We start from the raw sequence: 18,175 nt of genomic DNA, 5'->3' as shown, positions 1-18,175 counted from the left end.
TCCAGCCAGCCCTGGGGAAGTTGCCAGGGCCGAGCACCCTGCGAGACAGCGAGGCTGCCTGGCTCCCACGGCTGAGCACCCACGCGCTGGGCTGCCGTGCACCCGTAAGTCTCTGCCGCCACGGTGGGCGCATCTGGAGCGGTGCTGGGCATCAGCTGCCTCACCGGTGTCATGGGACGGGGCTGCATGGGGAAGGGGTGCCCTGGGCCGGGGTCGCCTGGGGAGCTGGGGCGGGTGAGGGCGGGTTGGTGGCTGGGGGTCCCCATGCTGTCAGCTGTGGGGACCGGGTCAGACCCAGGTGTCCCTTTACTGAGCTGCTTGCAGAGCCCCCCTGTGCCGTGGGGCTGTGGGAGACCCGGGTTGACCTAAAGCTTTGGCTCCCAGTGTCCTGCACTACTGAAACGAGGCTTTTCCCCCCAGTTCCTCCCTGCGGGACATCCCCTGGAACAGGTAAACCAACAGTGTGGGGCTGGACCCCCGGCTGGCTCCCAGGGGGCCCAGGGGTGCCCCATCCCACGGAGCCCCAAGCTGCCGTAATTTGCCCATCGGGGACATCGTGCTGCCACAATTTGCCGTGTCCTCTGCTCAAGTGAGTGACGATAGCTGGCACTGGGTCACACCCTGCCCCTCTCCATCCCGGGGATCCACACCGAGAGGTGGTGGTGGGCACTGGGCCAGGATGCGGGAGATCTGGCACTTACCCGCTGGGTGATGCGTAGCCTTTTTCCGTGCCTCAGTTTCCCCCAGCATGGAGGGGTGCTTCTGGCAGTGGGACAGTGAACCCTGGTTGTTCCCCTCCTCCGCCGGCAACCAGCCCCAGTCTCCCCAGTGCTGGAGGAAGCAGCTGGAGCCGCCAGCGTGCAGGGAGCATCCGGCCCTTCCTCACAGCCTCGCGGGACCGAGGCTGTGTATTTACTCCTTGTCCTTCCCCTCCGCTGCTGAACTGAGTCATGGCTGCTGCGTCACGCAGCCCATTTGGCTGGGGCTCTCCTACTGAAGCAGAGGAGTTTGGCTCCAGGCAAGTGGCTCGCAGCAGCCAGCTGCTCCTGGCCACTGGCCCAATGTCTCCATAGGGCAGGAGCAGGAACCGGGATGCTTTGTGGAGGCACCCTGAGCAGCAGCAGCAGCCAAGAGGGTGCTGCATCCTGGTGATGTGTCTACAGTGGCATGGCCCTTGGTTGTGCCTGTCTAGCTTGGCTGCTCGTTTCTGCATGGAGCTAAAAATCAAAAGCCCAATTAGGGAGCTAATTATGGGGTAGCGTTCATTACCTTCTGTTCTGTTAAGCCTGTGATGTTGGAGGGGTGAGGTGCATGGGACCCCCTGTTCCCCACAGGCTCCGCAGATGATACTGCTGCCTGTGGGAGCTGGGGATGCTGAGCAGCACCTTGTTTTCCATCCAGGATGGGCTTCTGGCAGCCAACCGCCCTCCCGGCAGCCAGAAATCCTTTGGCCACCCAGAGCATAAATACGCCCAGCGCGGTGTGTGGCCAGCGGCCAAGCCTCATCGTTCCCAGTTTGCCCCACGGCCTCGCACTGCCCCGCAGAGCACGGAGGTCCGGGCCTGGAAATCCACCTCCAGGTGGCTCTGGGGTGGGGGGTCCCCTGGCCTGGGATGGGTCCCCAAAGCTGCTCCCCCCGCAGCCGGCAAAGCCTGTGCCCCATCGCTGCGGGGGGGGGGGGGGGGGGGGATTTGGGGAGAGCTGGCCAGAGGGCTGCCCCATGGCAATGAGCACCCCCAATTCTCCCCACCCAGCTGTGCCCTGGAAGGAGATTTTAAGCAGCTCCAGGAGCTTCTTGTCCCCCCAGTGCTTCGAAGAGCCAGCGATGGCGAGCTTGCGGCCACCACTGGGCTCGGGGGGGAGTGTGGGGGGGTGTGGGGGGGTGGCTCCTCCACCCTCCTTGGCCCAGGTGGGTCTGGATAATGGCACGGCTCAGCCCAGCCCTCCCCGGGAGAGAGCAGCTCGTGCTGTTTTAATTGCTTATCTGAGAAACTAGCAACGTTCCTGGGTGAGGTCAACGCAGCAAGGACAGCACGGGCTGCTGCGTTGGGGGAGGGGGACACGGGGGGGACACGGACACAGACGGACAGTACGGGACGACAACGTACGGACACCTGCTTGAGTCAACATCAGCCTGTTGAGAGGCTGAAAACCTCCGAGGGACTCTTGGGCAGGAAAATGGGGGGTTTCTCCTTAAAATAAGCCCAGCACGTGCAGCAGGGCAGTGGCACAGAGGTGCTACGTGTTGGCTGCGGAGCAGCGGTTGATGCGGTGATGTTTTGGGAGAGAAGCCCTGGGCGAAGCCCAGCCTTCGTGCGGGCCGGCCGGCAGCTTTCTCACCGGCTTGTTGTACAACTTGTGAGTGCTTTGCCTCCATGTGGCTCATCCAAAGATGCTTTGTCCAAAAGGAGCTGCCGTGGCCTGAGGAGTTTGGATGGAGCTGGCTGTGTGTGCCCCGCCAGGCTGGGCGCTCGCTCGGTCTCCAGTTTCTCTCCCAGGGCAGACCCAGTCATATTTATAATGGAAAAACCCCAGGTGCACACAGGAGCCTTTTAGCCTCCTGCCACACCTCTGCTACGAGAGGTGAAGTATCTCGAGAGCAGTGTAACGTCCTTGAAGGTGACGCTCTCCTGCCTTGGGGACAGGTTTCTTGTCCTACCGAGCAAGTGATGTGGCTGGGACTGGGCAAACACGGCTGCCTGGAGGCAGGCAGGGAGCAGGGGGGGCTGGGGGAGCTGCTTCATCCTGGCCGTGCTGGAAGAGCAGCCTGGGCTCCCTTGAGACCTGAGTGTTTCCCAGGGCTTGGTGCCAAGTATCGAGGACTTGGTGGCTGCTCCTGGGTGCCACCCTGACCCAAAAGCCTTCAGGGATGTGTGTGTCACCTGTGTTTCTTCTGCCTCTGGCTCTGGGGCTGCGGCGTGGGGTGTTGCAGGGCAGCTGGGGGCATTGGCAGGGCTGGTGGGGTGGATTTTGTACCTGGCTGAGTTTTGTTGGTGCTGGATCGGAGTGTCCTGCCCCTGCCTGCCCAAAGGGGACGGTGCACAAGTGCCCCATGGCTGCCCCAGGTGCGCACCCCTGGGTGCTCTGAGCAGAGGGGTGAGCCCCAGGGGTGCATGCAGGTGCCACCCCACTGTCCCACCCAGGGGACGGTGGTTTTCCCCAGCCTGTACCCGTTCCTCCAGCAGGCCTGAGCGTGCCAGCCTGGTGCTATGCGATGCTCCCTGAAGCGCTCTGTCACAGCTGTGCTTGCAGCCTCCTTCCTCCTCCTTCTCCTCCTCCTCCTCCATGGGGGCAGCCAGCAGGAACAGGATCACCCGGAGGTGAGTCCCCCGCCAATGATGTCCTACTGGAAGGGGCCTCTGGAGCATCCTCCATCCCTACCTGCCCCACATGGACCCCAAGCCCAGCTCTGCTCCCTTCCATGCACCGGATTGCTTCCAAACCCCAGCTCTGCCTTCCCTTCTCCCTGGGGCTGCCCAGTGTGCATGGGCCTTCCCTGATCCGGGAGCTGGGAGGGCAGGACAGGGGCTCCCCCTCATTTCTGGGTCTCCCTTTTATTTCTGGGTCTCTCTGTTGTCATTACCCCTTGCTCACGTGTGTCCATGGGATCTGACTTGGCTGCCTGCGGCTCCCATCCAGGTGGAGCTTAGGGGCTTGGCCCCAGACACCATCCTGCAGATGCTGCAGCCGGAAGGAGCCCAGCGCATCCTCAGGGACTCGGATGATCTCTCTGTGCTCCACAACATCTCCTACCACCTCCTCGCTGGCTCCCCGTCACCCCACAAAAGTGAGTGGCTCTTGGACCCTGGACTGAGCAGGGCTCTGGGTTTGCACATCTGCCCCGTTGCAGCTGCCCATCTCAGCATGGACCTGCCCTATCGCTGCTGCTGCCGTGGCAGCTCCTGTGGGTCTGCTTCCAACCTTGTGGGGATGGGGGACCTGCTGATACCTGGTGACTGCCTCCCTAGCCAGCCTTTGCTGCTCTGTTTGGGGAGATGGAGGGGTAGAGGAAGATCCATGTGGTCCAGGTGTGCTTCATACTTCTGCGCCTTGCACTGGGGCAGGTGTTTTGGGTTTCCCTGATCTCTGTGGGGTGGCTGAGATCCCGCAGCCTGCCACTGCCTCTCCTTTACCTTGCAGAATTCTTGGCGGTGGGTTTGGCATCAGTACGGCGGCCACGTGGCTACTACCTCCCGGCCACGCTCCAGTCCCTCTTCAAGCAGTCGACAGAGGAGGAGCTGCAGGAGATGGTGGTGGTGGTGCACCTGGCAGATGCAGACCCTGGGTGGAATGCGCGTGTGGCCGCCAACATCGCCCACAAGTTTGCTCACCAGATCCTCCTGGGCCGGCTCCTGCTTATCCACGCCCCCCACGAGTTTTATCCCACCCTGGAAGGCCTGAAGAGAAACTACAATGACCCAGAGGAGCGGGTGAAGTTCAGGTCCAAGCAGAACGTGGACTATGCCTTCCTCCTCGCCTTCTCCGCCAACCTCTCGTCCTACTACTTGATGATCGAGGATGATGTGTGGTGCGCCAAGTCCTTCCTGACGGCCATCCGCAAGGCACTGGCTTCCCAGGAAGGCTCCAACTGGGCCACCCTTGAGTTCTCCAAGCTGGGCTACATCGGTAAGCTCTACCGCTCCAGTGACCTTCCTCGCCTGGCTCGCTTCCTCCTCCTCTTCTACCAGGAGATGCCGTGCGACTGGCTGCTGGTTCACTTCCGCCTCCTGCTCACCCAGAAGGACGTCATCCGCTTCAAGCCCTCCCTCTTCCAGCACATGGGCCTCTACTCCTCCTTCCAGGGCACCGTCAACCGGCTGGAGGACGATGAGTTCCAGGCCGATGCCTTGGACCTCCCAGACAACCCGCCAGCCGCCTTGTTCACCAGCATGTCCATCTTCGAGAACTACGAGCCCCTCAAGGCTTACAGCACGGCAGAGGGGTACTTCTGGGGGAAGGACCCAGCAGCCGGCAGCGTCTTCTCCGTCGTCTTCCAGCAGCCGGCCCGTGTCACCCGTGTCCGGGTACGCACCGGCTCCAGCGAGCGCCGCAGCGATTTCCTGCACGCGGGGGTGCTGGAGCTGGGCCGGCGGCAGCGGGCCGATGGCCGCGACTGCGCTGCCTACACCACGGTGGGCACCTTTGAGAAAGGGACCTTTGAGCGGCGGGGCCTGGAGAGGGGCATGCCCAGCCCCGTGGAGTGCGTGAGGATCCGGGTGACTCGGAACCAGAGCGAGTGGCTCATCATCCAGAGCATCGACATCTGGACCGCAACAGACACCTGACCGCGGACGTGGCAGGCTGCCAGAGCGGCTGGATTTTGTATTAAGAGAGCCTTTATTTTTATCACTCGCTTTTTTGATAAGGAATTAAATTATTGACTGCCGCTGGCACTGCTGCCCGTCTCTGGAGGGATGGCAGGCGCTGCTGTGGGGGCCACCAGGCTGTGCTGGCTGGGGGGTGCCCGCGCGAGCAGCGCAAGGGTGTGGAGAGGAGCAGAGGCTTGGGAGCCTCAGGCTGGGCAGTAGAAAACATTTCGTCCTGGGGAGGGTGGTGTACAGAACAAAGCTAATCAACCAATTAACAAACCCAGTAATTAACCAGGCAGCGGCATTTTTTGCAACCTCTCCACAGTCCCTTCCCCATCTGAGGTCTCCAACCCACTGCCTCCCGACATCCAGCCTGCGCGGTTTTTCCTCTCCTGTCCCATTTTCAAGCTGTTCCGGGGGGCGGGGGGTGTCGCTCACCAACCCCTCCCCCCTGCCCTCCAGGATCAGGGACCCAGGGGTGCAGGACCCCCACCGCTGGTGATCACCCACGGCTCGGCGCTGACCCGAGGGGCACCGGCCACCAGATGGACCCATCGCACCAGCCCGGTCCCGCACGACACCTCGGCAGCTCAGCCAGCCCCTGCTTCTGTTCACACTCGTAAAAGTTTTGTTGGTTTTTTTTCCCCTCTCAGGGGCTGCAGTTCCCAGGGACCAACACCGTGTCCACGAGGGATGGACAAGGAAGATGAGGTTTCAAAAAGGGGGAGAAAGATCCAACGATTGAGCACCACGGAACAAGGATGGATGAAGGAAAAATGTGACCTCGGTACGATGTGCAGCTCTGGGTACTTTTTAGCCCAGCGAGGTGCTGAGGGGTAACTGGGGTTCACGTAGGCAGCGGGCACAAAGCCCCCAGAAGGTTCCGTTTGGATTTGTCTGGCAGGATCAGCGGGAAGGGCTAGATCCTGCTGGGCAGCTCCATCAAAAGCCGCTGGCACTAGCATGCAAGGCGGTGACCAGTGCCTCTCCCAGTTAAGCTTTTAGCACCAATTGCCCAACTTCCCGCAAGCGAGGAATTCTGATCCGCTCGGCCCCCCCGCTGGGCAGCTCGGGGCTGACCTCTGCCACACAGGAGTGCTCTGGTGGGCTGCCGTTTTAAGACCTGCTCTCCTGGAGCAAGACAGTCACCCCCCGAGCACAGACAGACCAAAGCCAGTGCCCGGGGATCCACCTGTGGTGCAGAAACACCCGAGTGCCGTAAGCACAGCTCTGTCTTGAGGTCTTGTGGCCTGCCGGGCGCTGAAGGCTGCCTGGAGAGCAGCCACCCAGTGCTGGGAGCCCCAGACCTGGCATCATGGGACCTTTCCCTGAAAAAAAGCCAGCTGTGTACTAGATCTTTGTCTGCATTTAATAGAGAGATGCTACATGATAAACTCCAGCACCTTCCTGACATTACAAATGTTCTCAGTGGGATCAGTATATACATTGCAGATTCACTTCAGTTTCCTCCACACAGCTCAAGTACAGTCAGAGCTCTCCGAGTGTTTTGAGCAGCACAAGTGTCCCCTTTCCAGGGCCCCAGGACCCAGACAAGTGTTTACGGTGCTCCAGTAGACCCTTTACTCAAGTTCTCCTGGACACAAATGCTCTTCACCCCAGGGAGAGCACCAAGGGTTACCAACGTGGGTACAAACGGAAGGCTTTCCTCCCCAGTATGCTTTTATCCACTGATAAAGCAGGAAAAGATAGGAATGTAAATCAACCTTTTACCTGCTGGTCTCTTACTTCTGAATGGACTAATCAGTTCTGTGATATGCACCTACACAGAAACAAGCTGCAGTCTCAGTTATGCTGGTGTAGATCTGGACAGACTCCACTGAAGGGAGTGGAAATCCACTCCGTTTACACCAGGGTAAGTGCAAGCAGCAGCTGACCGTTGGCAGGGAAACCCCTCCTCGTCCTTCCACACACTTGTCTCAGCACCTGACACCCAATTAACATCGGTGTAAACTGGAGGAGGGGGTGGCTTCTTTGTCCTGAAGGAGCGCCACATAATTTATCCCACATAAAAATTATCCCACTATATTTATCCCAGAAGGCCTCAGCCAGCTTCCAACACTCCGCAGCGAGACCCCTGTCTCTGATGCGGGGGTGGGCTGACGGAGACTTCAGTCCCAGCAGGTGGTGCCTGCAGGGCCCAGCCGAGCACAGTGCGCTGGAGCTGCAGCCCCGCTGGAGCCAGCTCGTGGCCGGGGCAGCAGCGTTGCACGCGACTGACCGCTTACATGCAGCCACGGGGCTAACGGTCAGCGCAGAGCTCAGCCAGGTGAGGGTTAAGGAGCCTCTGGGCTGAGAGGTAAAGGGCAAGGGGACAAAACCAGAGGCAAGCATTTTGGTCTGCTTCTCTCTACGAAGACGGTAAATCAGAGAGGGTTAGAGCTGTCAGTCAAACACCACGAATGTCCTGAAGGGTGACCTGCTGTCTGTCTTGACCAGCGGAGCTTCCCTGTCTTTTGGGAAGTGGTGCCACATAGCTCAGCAAAGATCTAGCTCAGCATCTTGTGGCGGTCAAAAACTGTCTTCCTCTGCTCCTGCACCTGGCGCTTCCAGCGCTGCTGGGCCCCCTCCACCCTCTCCAGCACCGTGTTGGCTCTGGCGCCAGACGGGGTGGGGGCTGTGGCCAAGGAGCGAGCATCCTGCAACGGAAAGAAACGGTAAAAGAGACTAAGGCATGCCCAGCCCAAACGCAGCAGGTGGCAGCTTGACTCTGGAAGAAACTTCAGCTGAAAGAGCAGTTCAAGGCTTGAGTTGTCCTGACAAAGAACTCATTTTCAGAGCTCCCCAACTCTACTGGAGAGCTTGCTCTTGGGGACCACCCATGGTAAAGACACAGGCCTCAAATAAAAGCCCTTAGGAGAGGAACTGCACCAAGTCTAAACCTCTGCTGGAAAGCCACTGCTAGGAGTCTGCAGGGAGCCGCACTGCTAAAGCAAAACTGCATCACCCTGCTGAAACGAGGCCAACAATTTCTGTTGTCCTCGGCGCACTTAGCTTACATAGTAGCTGCTCATCTGTCTCTCAGACGGTGCTGCAGGAGTTTTGTCCAGCCCTGCTGTTCAGACTGCTCAAACAACCGCATTTACACAGCAGTAATGTCAGATGGCCCCTTCAATGGGGACCCATCGTGGCACACAAACACCAAGGCACACAGAGTTTACAGTCCAGCACACTGGCATACGATAAACTTCATCTAAGATCAGGAATTACAGTGCGCACCTAGATCTAAATCTGAATTATTGCTGTGGAGCAAAAGCATAATCAGATAGCATCCAGAGTCACCACTTGCTAGGGAAGGCCTCCTCACGAGTGTCCTCCCAGCAGCCCGGGGGTGGCAGCCGGGGTGATGCTCGAGCAGTGCCCTGGGGTTTGGAACAGCTCCGGGAGAGCTCTGCGCCTGGCTAAACTGCGCGTGTGTGAACCGAGCAAGCCCCAGGGAAAGCTGTGTCACAGAGCCACGCGCTACGCTCAGAGCCAGCCAGCCTGGGACAGCCCTTGCATCCTACAAACAGAGCGTGAGCTACAGATGCAATCAAGCATGAGAGCTAATCACTGTTCATGCAGCCACTCCACTCCACACAGATTTACAAGGGTGCCCTTGTTCTGAAATCCCCCTTGGAATCGGGCCCGATCTTTCCCCCTAAAGCACTGCCTCTCTCCCAGGGGGAAGGATGTTGTAAGCTGGATGCTGAAATTGCATGAATTTCATGCGGCAAGAAATTTGTTCTCTCCCGACATCTGAGAGAGATTGAGAGTAGCTCTCTTCAGCTGGGTTCTGATCTTCTTACCCAAGACTTTGTAGGCCAAGTACCCCAGAAAGATGGAATCTGACTGAAATTCTGCTCTGGGAAGAAGCACAAGGGACAAGAGCCTAGATACAACAGGGCCCAGCCCCAGAGCAGGGTCAAACAACACCTCAGAGGCCAATCTTTCAAGCATCTAGAAAAGAGGCCTGCCTGATGTTTCAGCACATCATTAAACCCATCCCTCCCTGGAAGCTCACCACCAAGTAACTACACCTAGGACACTGCACAAACAGGAACTGTTTGACTTTCAGTTTCATCTAGACAGACATACCGAATTCAAGTCACTTGGTGAAAAAGCCACCCCCTGCCCCAGAGGACGGGTCTCATCCGGGCTCATAATACAGAACTTGTACTCTGAGTATTTCTTTGTGCTTCAGCATGATTTGCACAGATTTGAGTCTAAACGTTTACCTGTGATAAGTGCCCAAAGATCAATGGAGTTGGTCCCACACTGGATCAGAGGGGACAAGCACAAGGTCACTCTGTTTCCCTGTCAGTCCTTCTCTTGTCGCCCTACCACCCCGTCTCCACCATGACCACAGCCACCCGCATGCATCAAGCGGCACAGCCTCACCTCATTCTCCTCCTCATTGTGCAGGGGCTGGGTGTAAGCATCTGGCTTCCGGATCAGAGGGTCCACCAGCACAAGGAAAGCCATGTAAAGCAGCAGTGCCCCCACCACGGACAAGTAAATGATGATGATCACCTGCAGTTAAGGACAGCATAGTGGAAAAGGATCAGCAATGTAGAGGAGAAGCAGACAGAGGATGGGAAGCTCCCTTCACAACTGCCTCTCACATCTGATCTCTCATTCTAATTCTGCTCACTAGAAAGCCTCCCGCACTTGCAGGAAGGCTGAGGAGACCTAAGTGCCATCGCTGCATAACCTGTGCTGATCTGCTCTGCACTGTGCCAGTTTTGGGCATGTGCTGCATGTGAGAGGAGACCAGCATGATGGGTCCCTGCTCAGAGGTGCTTGGCACTGTCACACATCCTCAGCAAGAAGACTGGGCTCCTGTGCAGCCTGCTCCTCACGCCAGGAAGCCTCCTGACTCAGACACGGTGCTCCTGGCACTACCACCGTGTAGTAGCTGTGACAGTTTTATTTTCCCTTTCTGGGCTCTTCTCCATGAGCCCACCAGTCTCGCTGTGCCTGTGATGGCATGGCATGGCAAGGAGAAGGAGCCAGCCACAGGGAGCAGACCCACAATTACCTTGATGGTGGTGGTGCTGCGCTCCTCGTACTTGCATTCACACAGCAGGCAGTAGGCCTCCACATCATTCCCTGGCACGGGCATTGGCTCCACAACGTGCAGGCAGTTGCTGCAACACAAAATCAGTGACAGTACAAAGTGACACTCATGCTCTGTGGAAGGACGCTGAGGTGACTTTGCATGTCCCAGCTTTCCCATCAGGCTGATAACACCGATCCGGTTTTAAGAGTTCCCCTCACAGCTCAACTGGCCCAAAGCTCCTGGGACAGACTGTCCAAGCGCCTTCTACAGGGATCCAGTCCAGGTGAAACAGACTGGAGGGTATGCCCTACATCTGCTGAGAGCCGCAGCTTAAGAAGTCACGCCTCCCAGATTCCTCAATCCCTGTTCAAAAAATGCCCCTTGCCTGGGTTGAACATCACCTACCAAAACTGCTTCCTCTGCAAATGCACAGGTAGGGAACTACTTCCTTAGCAGCAGCTGGAAACTCTGGAGCGTTGGACCAACCCCTCAGGCTTCAACCCACAACTCACCAGTCCTTCTGCGACACATTCTTGTTGTAAATATGCCCACTGATGTTCCGGTATGGGGGACAGATGCACTTGCAGCGGATGTCCTCTGAGCTCTGCAGAAGCAAGAGGAGACGGCACTAGTGAGCGAACACGTGTGTCCAGTTCTGCTGCCCTGGCCACGCAGGGGTGTGGGAAGAGGCAAAACATTCTCAGAGAGAGGACTTCACACATCTCTTCTTGTGCTGCTTCTTTGACATCAATAACTTCACAGTTTTAAAACGCCTTGAGCACCTCTGCTCCAGATGCCAGGTACTTTTCAAACAAATTTTAAAATACAAACTCCAAAATACGGCAGAAGACAGGGCAGAGGCTACCATCACGTACATTCACAGCTCTACATACGATAAATGCACAACTGCTATAGCACTCCTTATCTTTGCAAACTTCCACAGAAAAACAGCTGCTTCTCTGCCATTGCTGTTTGTGTTGTACTACACACACGGTTCACTGCTTGTGTCTGAAGCTGTTCACTCACCTTGCTGGCTTGTGCTGGGGGAGAAAGGATGCAGCACAGCAGCACAATCAGCAGTACGGAGCTCGCACACTTCCAGGTGCACTGGACAAACATCATGGAAGCCTGAGGAAACAAAAATGCATATCCAGGATGAAGTATCTCAGCTGAATGCAGCCAGAATGAGTTAGTTTGAGCTTTCTTTTTTGGCCCACTTGCTTCTATTTTGCCCAGGAAGTAGAAATTTATCCCTGAATCAAGGCTGATGCCAGTTGGAACCTCCTGGAAACACTTTACACAGATCCCAAGAAATACTCAAATAAAACTCTCAAGGCTTTCACCATCTAGAGCCACAAATCCAAACTCTCATAGTCCTGCAAAAAAATACTGCTGACTTCCTCACAATTTGACTTCTGCAACTCCAGATAACCTCCTGTTACTCTCCAGCTACTGAAGAGCTCTGCAACAGGTACTTTGCTGCTGACAGTTTCGCCCAGTAAAAGACACAGAACCAGAAAAGCCACGGACCAAGACTGACCTGAAGAAGTACAGTTGGGCCTCGCTGGTGGACTGTGTAAGTGTTAAATCGTTCACCTTCTGATACTCATTTTGCTTCTGAAGGGGTCAGCATATTTTCCTCTCTCAAGAGCCATTAACTATGGCAATGGAATGGAATATTTACTGATTCCTAAACCTCCTTTACCTCAAGACAACTGTTCCGTACAAACCTAGTTTCTAAAAATTACTTCAAGTTGCTAGGCTGCTGAATTCATTATATGCGTTTTGCTCTATATGCATAGGTAAAGTTGTTCTAGAGACGTGTGTTTGCACAAATCCAAAAGAATATGGGTTCATTTTCTTTGCCGCAAAAGGAAAGTCAGTCCATTAACAAGGCTGGCATTCACATTGCAACAGCAGCAGCTCGGAGACAAAAGGCACGGCAGGCCTCATGGTGTCACCCTGGGGAGAGCTCTGAAAAGCCACTTCAGCACAGCTTTATTCAGGGAAGGTAATTTACACCTTTATTAATCAGCTCTATACGGCACATGTAATCCCACAGCTAACTGCAGGTACTTATACTCTATTACCTAACATAATTCCATTCGTATTTACATCACTGGGATGCTCTATCACCGTTTGCTTTATCCTGTGTGAACTCTCTTAAAAATTAATGTAACAGGTTACAAACACCAAGTTCCTCTCTCCTTTATCTAAACAAAACACCAGTTAAACAAGCTGACCTGCCAAAAACCATCAAAATGCATTCCAGTCCTACCTACCAGCCTATCGCAGGATTTCTTAACCCTTTGCACCCCAGTTAGCAGAAACCTCCACAAACAATGTATTTTTCTTTGGAGACATCAGGGGTTTATCTCTATCAGAAATGCTGGTTAGTGTACGGCCTAGCTGCACAGTGCACGTGCCCCACTGTAGGTGGTTTCGGGTTGCTGCTTGCTTGGATTTATAATTCAGCAACCGAGCACGTACTTAGAATTTTGTTTTAGCCTGGTCAACTAAATTCAGATCATCTGAACAATTCATAACTGTCATTTTTAATAAAAGCAGGGGAAAACGCGTCGTCTAGTAGACCGTGCCTCCCAGCAACGCAATACGAATTTGGGGTGCCGCTGGCCAGGCGCCACCCGTCACCTGCGAGGCACCGTGACCACGCCGAGGGCAGCGCAGCCCCGGCCCCACGGCGTGCCCAGGGGCACCGGCCCCCGCGCCTGGAGCCGGCTCTTCCCAGCGCATCAGCCCGGCCCCCCGCAGGCACCTGCCCAACGGCACCCGCATCCCGACCGCCCCAACCGGGAACAGCCGCGGAGCAGCGGGGCTCACACGCGGCGAGGTAGTCGCGACTGAGGCGCCTGGCAGCGCCCCCGGGTCACCCCGACACCGGCTCCACCTTCAGGTCCCCCGCAGCCCCCCGAGAGTAAACCCGGCCCCGCTCCGCCCCGGGCTCCGCGTTGCAGCCGCGGCGGCGCTCACCCGGCCCCTCGGCCCCGCAAGGCGCGGGGCTGCCCCCGGCCGCGGCCCCCCGGTGCCCGCCGAAGGGCGGCAGGTGCTCAGCCCCTCAGCGGCTCCCCCGACGCCGCTGCCCCCGCTCCGGCGGCTCGGCCGCCCGAGGGGCCTCCGGCAATCCAGGCCGCTGCCACCGCAGGAGCCGCAGGCCGCCGCCACCGGAGCGCCCCCGCCCACCAAGCATCCGCCCACCGGGTTCCCCCGCGGGCCGGCGAGGCCACTCACGGCTCAGGCCCGGGGGGCAGGGAGGCGGCGCGGGGCAGGGAACGGGCCGGGTCCGGCCTCCCCTCAGGCCGCTCCGAGCGCGGGGACCCTACCTGCCCCTCCACACCGCCGCGCACGGCTCGCCGCGCCGGCCCCCACAAGCCCCGCCCCCGCCCCGCTCCCCGCGCTCCCATTGGTGCGAGGGGTGACGTCCAGTGACAGGCAGTAGTCCGCAGCCAGTCGGGAGGCAGGTCTCCCGGGCGGCTCCTGAGGAGCGGCTCCGCGCCCCGTTCGCGCCCCGCAAGGTGAGGGACGGGCCGGCCGCCATCGGCCCCGGCGGGCCCGGGCGGCAGCAGGCGGCGTTAGGCGGACCTGGCCTGGGGCAACCCCCGCGTGGCTGCCCCCTCGTCGGGCAGGGCAGGGCAGGCCAGGCCAGGCCAGGCCGCCCCCTTCTGAGGCTGAGCCACGGGAGAGCCCCGTTCTCTCTCAGTTCTCCCCCGCCCCAGCTCCTCCCCCTCCCCTCAGCTCCCCCCCCCCTCAGGTCCCCCCCCCCAGCTCCCTCCCTCTCAGCTTCCCCCCCCCCCAGCTCCCCCACTCCCCCCCCCCCCCCCCCGCTCTCCCCCCCAGCGCCCCCCCTTAATTGGCCTCACACCTTTCGCAGGAAAGGCATTGCTGTCCATCAGAGGAGAAAACCCAGGCCACATAACCTTGGTTATGATGTTTTGGCTGATACGTAGTTATAAATGTTATTTGTGATCTTCTAGGCTCAAAGACTGTGGGTCTGTAGTCAGTCTCTTGTATTAGAAGCCAATGACTCATTTTTGCTCTATCATTATGCCAGGAAGAGCGTTGTGCCTTTCCAAGCCTGTGGGGTCTTGTGTTTGTCCAAAGAGAACGTTTCTGAGACCTGGCTCGAGAACCAGCTGGGTTTTGCCCCATTTTCTGTGGCTGCACCCTTTGCTTCAGGCGTGCACAGAGCCGCGGCTGTGGCCCTGCTTCTGTGGCAGCCCCCTGGAAGGGTTGAGTTGCTTCTCCGCTTGCTCCAGTCTTCTGCTGGTTGACCTGAGCTCTATCTGTGGCGCTGGATAAAATCAGGATCTAATTCTCTTTCAGATAAAAAGCATCCATTGATGGAACAGGGGAAAAAGGAGGCCCAAACCTGAGGTCTAAAGTCTTCAAACCTGGTGGCTGTGCCTCACCTGGCGTGTGCCCGCGGCCATGTCTGTGCAGCGATGGGACCATTCCATGCAGCACTGCAGCCCTGTCCCGTGTTGGTGGCAAGACCCTTTCTGCATCGATGCTTCTTTGATGAAAATAAAAATGAGAAGACTGAGGTGAGAGATATTCAGCCTGAAATTTGTGTAAATCAGAGGGGAATGTCTGTCTGGCATAGATAAGTTGTAACTTTTTAGAAAGGAGTAAATTGATTGAGGCTGCTTGTTTTAGGGTTTGCAGAATGTATAGACTGTGGCAACTGCCAGCCTTTAAAATGCCCCACACTGCTCTATGCACCCAGGGATGGGAATTACTGATGTAAAAGTGTTTTCTAACCCCATTGCTGTAATGTGTACAATCCTGACCCTGCCACAGCTGCATTCCCCCCATACTCAGCTGGAGTCGGTTATGGGACTGTGGCCTACATCAGCTGGACTGATCTAAGGAAATATTCCATGAGAATAATCCTGGGTATTAGATGCACAAGGGACTTCTAATTCCTTCCTCCTACTCCAGCACTGCTGAGCGGAAGAACCTCTTTGGTGCTAACTCACAGATCTCACTTCAGAGAAGAACCTTAGGCCTGGCTGTGGGACACTGCCAATGTTGTGAAATAACTGAGTTTTTATAGGTTTAAGAGCCAGATGACCATGGGGATTTTATGTTACCAACTTTCCCAGCACACAACTGGTGAGGAGATATTTTTGTCTTCTCTGACATGCCTGTTGTCAATCTGTTCTTCTGTGTTCTTGTGCAGCCCAAAGGTACCTATCGCTGCTTCTTGTGGGGCTGGAGTAAGCTGAATAGAAACCTACAGGAAGCAGCCTGAACTCGTGACAAGACACTGAGAAATCCCCTTGGAATAAATAAAGGAACAGCCCAGGCAGTTGAGACACTGAATGCAGGGATCACGTTTTTCAGGTGAGTGCCTCAAAGACAGACCCACCAAACACTACACGAGCTTGGAAGTTGCATTTCGCTTTCAAGGCTGTTTTTCAAGAGACTGATTTGCGATCCCTCGGAAAGGAGACTTAGCTGTGTGTGCATTTTCTTCGTAGTGATGGGAGGGAGATCTCACACACAACACCTCCAGGAGAGTTTTCTGTTTCCTTTCTTGCTGGCTGTCCCCCTGCCCAGTACAGCTTTTTTGTCTGTTCGAGGTAACTCAGATGTAGCAGGATCAGTTATTGTCTGGATGTCACCCCTGTTGCTGTGTTTAAAGCCCAGCAGCAGTGAAAAAACAGAGTTTGGCTGGAGGGAGCAGGATTTGCCGCTTTATTTCTTTATTCATAAGTGCACTGCTACACAGATCCAACAGATGTGGTCACGTTTCCTGAATTTCTCAGTGTGCTGAATGCTGGTCCCTGCAAAAATCTAGCTCCAGTAGTGTGTCCTGAACACTTAGAGATCTTGCCCTGGATTCCAAGATATTTGATGTTAGCTACTGAAATTGGCCTGCAGGGGTCTGTGACTTGCATGGTGGTCTGTGGAGGGGCTTCATCATACTTTGGAGACCGCAGGATCAGCAATGACTTTGTGGGGCTGTTCATTCCCAGTTTTTCCCTCTAGCTTTGTTGGCAGCAGAAAACTGAGAGAGGTGCCTCAGAGGAGCTTTCCATAGGCAGCATCCTGGGAATACAACCCAAACACAAATCATTTGGCATGGAGGGAGAAGGAATTGGAGATCAGCATAGGAAACAAAGAAACACAAATACATAAAAGAGGAGAAATGCGTCAGGCGCCACTGTTAGTGCCCTGAACTCTCCCCTTACCGATGTATTTAGTCCTTACTGGTATTTGTGGTATCAGCTTCTGAAGGACAGGTGGCATTTTTGTTAACGTGACCAATGGCTAAGGACACAGAGCAGCTTGTCCTTGCTCTTTCTGGAAATGGGTGTTAGTGACTACACTGTAAACCTTTTTCCAGCACAACGATGGGGTCACATCAGCTGCCAGATATTTAAAGGGCAATTTATTTAATATTGTAAACAAACAGATTGACTTGTAAATATTCTCGGGATACATCCTACCATTATAAAAGGTGTCCTATAATTCAGGGAGAAGACAATTCACTCCTCACCTGCAACAAAATGATCTGGTCTTTGTATTAAGCTCAAAACAAGGTGCTTCCCTTGACAAGAAAGGATGCAAGGGTGCTTGGGCATTGGCCCAACCTCCCTGAGCTCTCTTCCTTGTGCGGGATGGTTGGTTAGACCAAGGAACAGCAATTCTTCTCTTTTTGCTGTCACCTCCCTTACAACTCCAAGGAAGCAGCTTCTGGTGATGTGCCTCAGTTTTCTCAGTCAAATGGTATGCAGCAGTGCTCTAGGGTTCCTGTGAGGGTGACTGAAGACTGTATGGGGATCACAAGAACTGCTTGTGAGGGTGCATTAAGGTCTCAACATGAAAGACCTGACAATCTTAAAAAGACATGTAGAAGCCTTATAGAGATTTCTGAGTATATGTTGATGAACAAACGTTGTCAATCACAAGCAGGAGCAGCTGGTGTGCGTGTGGGGGTTGACAGAAGGTGTGGCTTTCCCAGCATGCTGGACTCCGATAGCCCGGGAGATGCAGTGTCAGTATGTGTCCTTTGGTCGTGCACAGACAAGCTGGTGTTGTGAAGGACCCTCTGTCAACCATGATCTCCTGTGGGATGAATGTGTTGGAGAACAACCATTAATGTAACGGCCATGGAAGGATAAATCTAGACCGTGGAATTTGGTGTTGTGTCACACAGCTCACAGCTGTGCAGCTATTGCTCACTTGCACCTCGAAGTGTTATGGCGAGGAGACTCCTAGCATTGGCGGCAGGGTGTCTCTGGGTTGGCGAGGGGGAAACAACCCAGGCATGGCTTATATCCCAAAGGGCTTGAGTCATGCTTCTCCACCTTAGTTGCATTTAACTGTTCCGTAGGCTGCCTCTGCCCCTAGGTTGGAAACCATTTCCAGTCTAAATATGCACAGGTCAGTGGAGGAGAGAGGCCTTGTCCAAGCTCACCCAGCAGTGCTAAGACTAGAAGAAAGAGCTGCTACACCCCAGGGAAGTGCTCTAGCCACTGGTCCACACTGCTTCCCTCTGCCTGAGCTCGGTTCCCAAGTAAAGAACAGAGGCCTTGTTAGAAGGAAAAGAGAATTCTTTCTGACCTGCAGTATTTCTTCAAGAGCTGATGCTCTGTCCTGAAGCCTGGGAGGTGTGTAGAGATGCAGCTCTACTGTGAACCACACAGGAACTTGAGAAATAGCCTCATCTGCTGGAGCTGCCACCTGAAGGGGTAGGAGAATGTGTTCTTACGGGGTTGGGGCAGATAGAGACTTTGCAGAGCCAGATACATAACTGTTTTCATCTTCTAAGACGGTGCTT

At 55.8% G+C, this 18,175-nt stretch overlaps 3 protein-coding genes across 10 annotated transcripts in view; 2 read left to right on the top strand and 1 right to left on the bottom strand.

Moving 5' to 3' along the window:
- On the top strand, positions 1 to 5,386 carry LOC102049618 (alpha-1,6-mannosyl-glycoprotein 4-beta-N-acetylglucosaminyltransferase-like). 3 transcript variants are annotated; one of them, XM_055727996.1, is made up of 5 exons: positions 1 to 104; positions 421 to 589; positions 3,183 to 3,320; positions 3,640 to 3,787; positions 4,141 to 5,386. In XM_055727996.1, the coding sequence occupies exons 3-5, from the start codon at positions 3,210 to 3,212 to the stop codon at positions 5,283 to 5,285; spliced, it is 1,404 nt and encodes a 467-aa protein (XP_055583971.1). In that variant the 5' UTR covers positions 1 to 104; positions 421 to 589; positions 3,183 to 3,209; the 3' UTR covers positions 5,286 to 5,386. The 3 variants fall into 3 exon arrangements, with proteins under 3 accessions (XP_055583971.1, XP_027672496.2, XP_027672497.2); XM_027816695.2 differs by having other exon boundaries at positions 2 to 104; positions 3,186 to 3,320; XM_027816696.2 differs by lacking the exon at positions 421 to 589 and having other exon boundaries at positions 5 to 104; positions 3,186 to 3,320.
- A 1,271-nt stretch (positions 5,387 to 6,657) lies between these two features.
- On the bottom strand, positions 6,658 to 13,765 carry TMEM9 (transmembrane protein 9). Of its 4 annotated transcripts, none has more exons than XM_055727998.1 (6): positions 13,710 to 13,765; positions 11,395 to 11,496; positions 10,881 to 10,972; positions 10,348 to 10,456; positions 9,708 to 9,839; positions 6,658 to 7,966 (listed from the first exon to the last, which is right to left on the bottom strand). In XM_055727998.1, exons 2-6 carry the CDS (start codon positions 11,488 to 11,490, stop codon positions 7,817 to 7,819), a joined length of 579 nt encoding a protein of 192 aa, XP_055583973.1. In that variant the 5' UTR covers positions 11,491 to 11,496; positions 13,710 to 13,765; the 3' UTR covers positions 6,658 to 7,816. The 4 variants fall into 4 exon arrangements, with proteins under 4 accessions (XP_055583973.1, XP_055583974.1, XP_055583976.1 ...); XM_055727999.1 differs by having other exon boundaries at positions 13,618 to 13,719; XM_055728001.1 differs by lacking the exon at positions 13,710 to 13,765 and adding an exon at positions 13,360 to 13,508.
- IGFN1 (immunoglobulin like and fibronectin type III domain containing 1) overlaps positions 11,423 to 18,175 on the top strand; it is a 63,282-nt gene continuing 56,529 nt past the window's right edge. Inside the window, exons 1-3 of one of the 3 annotated variants that reach the window (XM_055727992.1) lie at positions 11,423 to 11,944; positions 14,710 to 14,930; positions 15,569 to 15,732. The gene's annotated coding sequence lies outside the window, so the exon portion shown is untranslated. Of the gene's footprint in view, positions 11,945 to 13,806; positions 13,902 to 14,709; positions 14,931 to 15,568; positions 15,733 to 18,175 lie in introns of those variants that run through there. The other 2 variants (XM_055727995.1, XM_055727993.1) reach the window with 2 other exon arrangements.

The sequence above is a fragment of the Falco cherrug genome, chromosome 16 (assembly GCF_023634085.1).
Source record: "Falco cherrug isolate bFalChe1 chromosome 16, bFalChe1.pri, whole genome shotgun sequence".
Lineage (NCBI taxonomy): Eukaryota > Metazoa > Chordata > Aves > Falconiformes > Falconidae > Falco > Falco cherrug.
The sequence above is the reverse complement of the archived record's forward strand: the minus strand, read 5'-3'. Positions and strand labels throughout refer to the sequence as shown.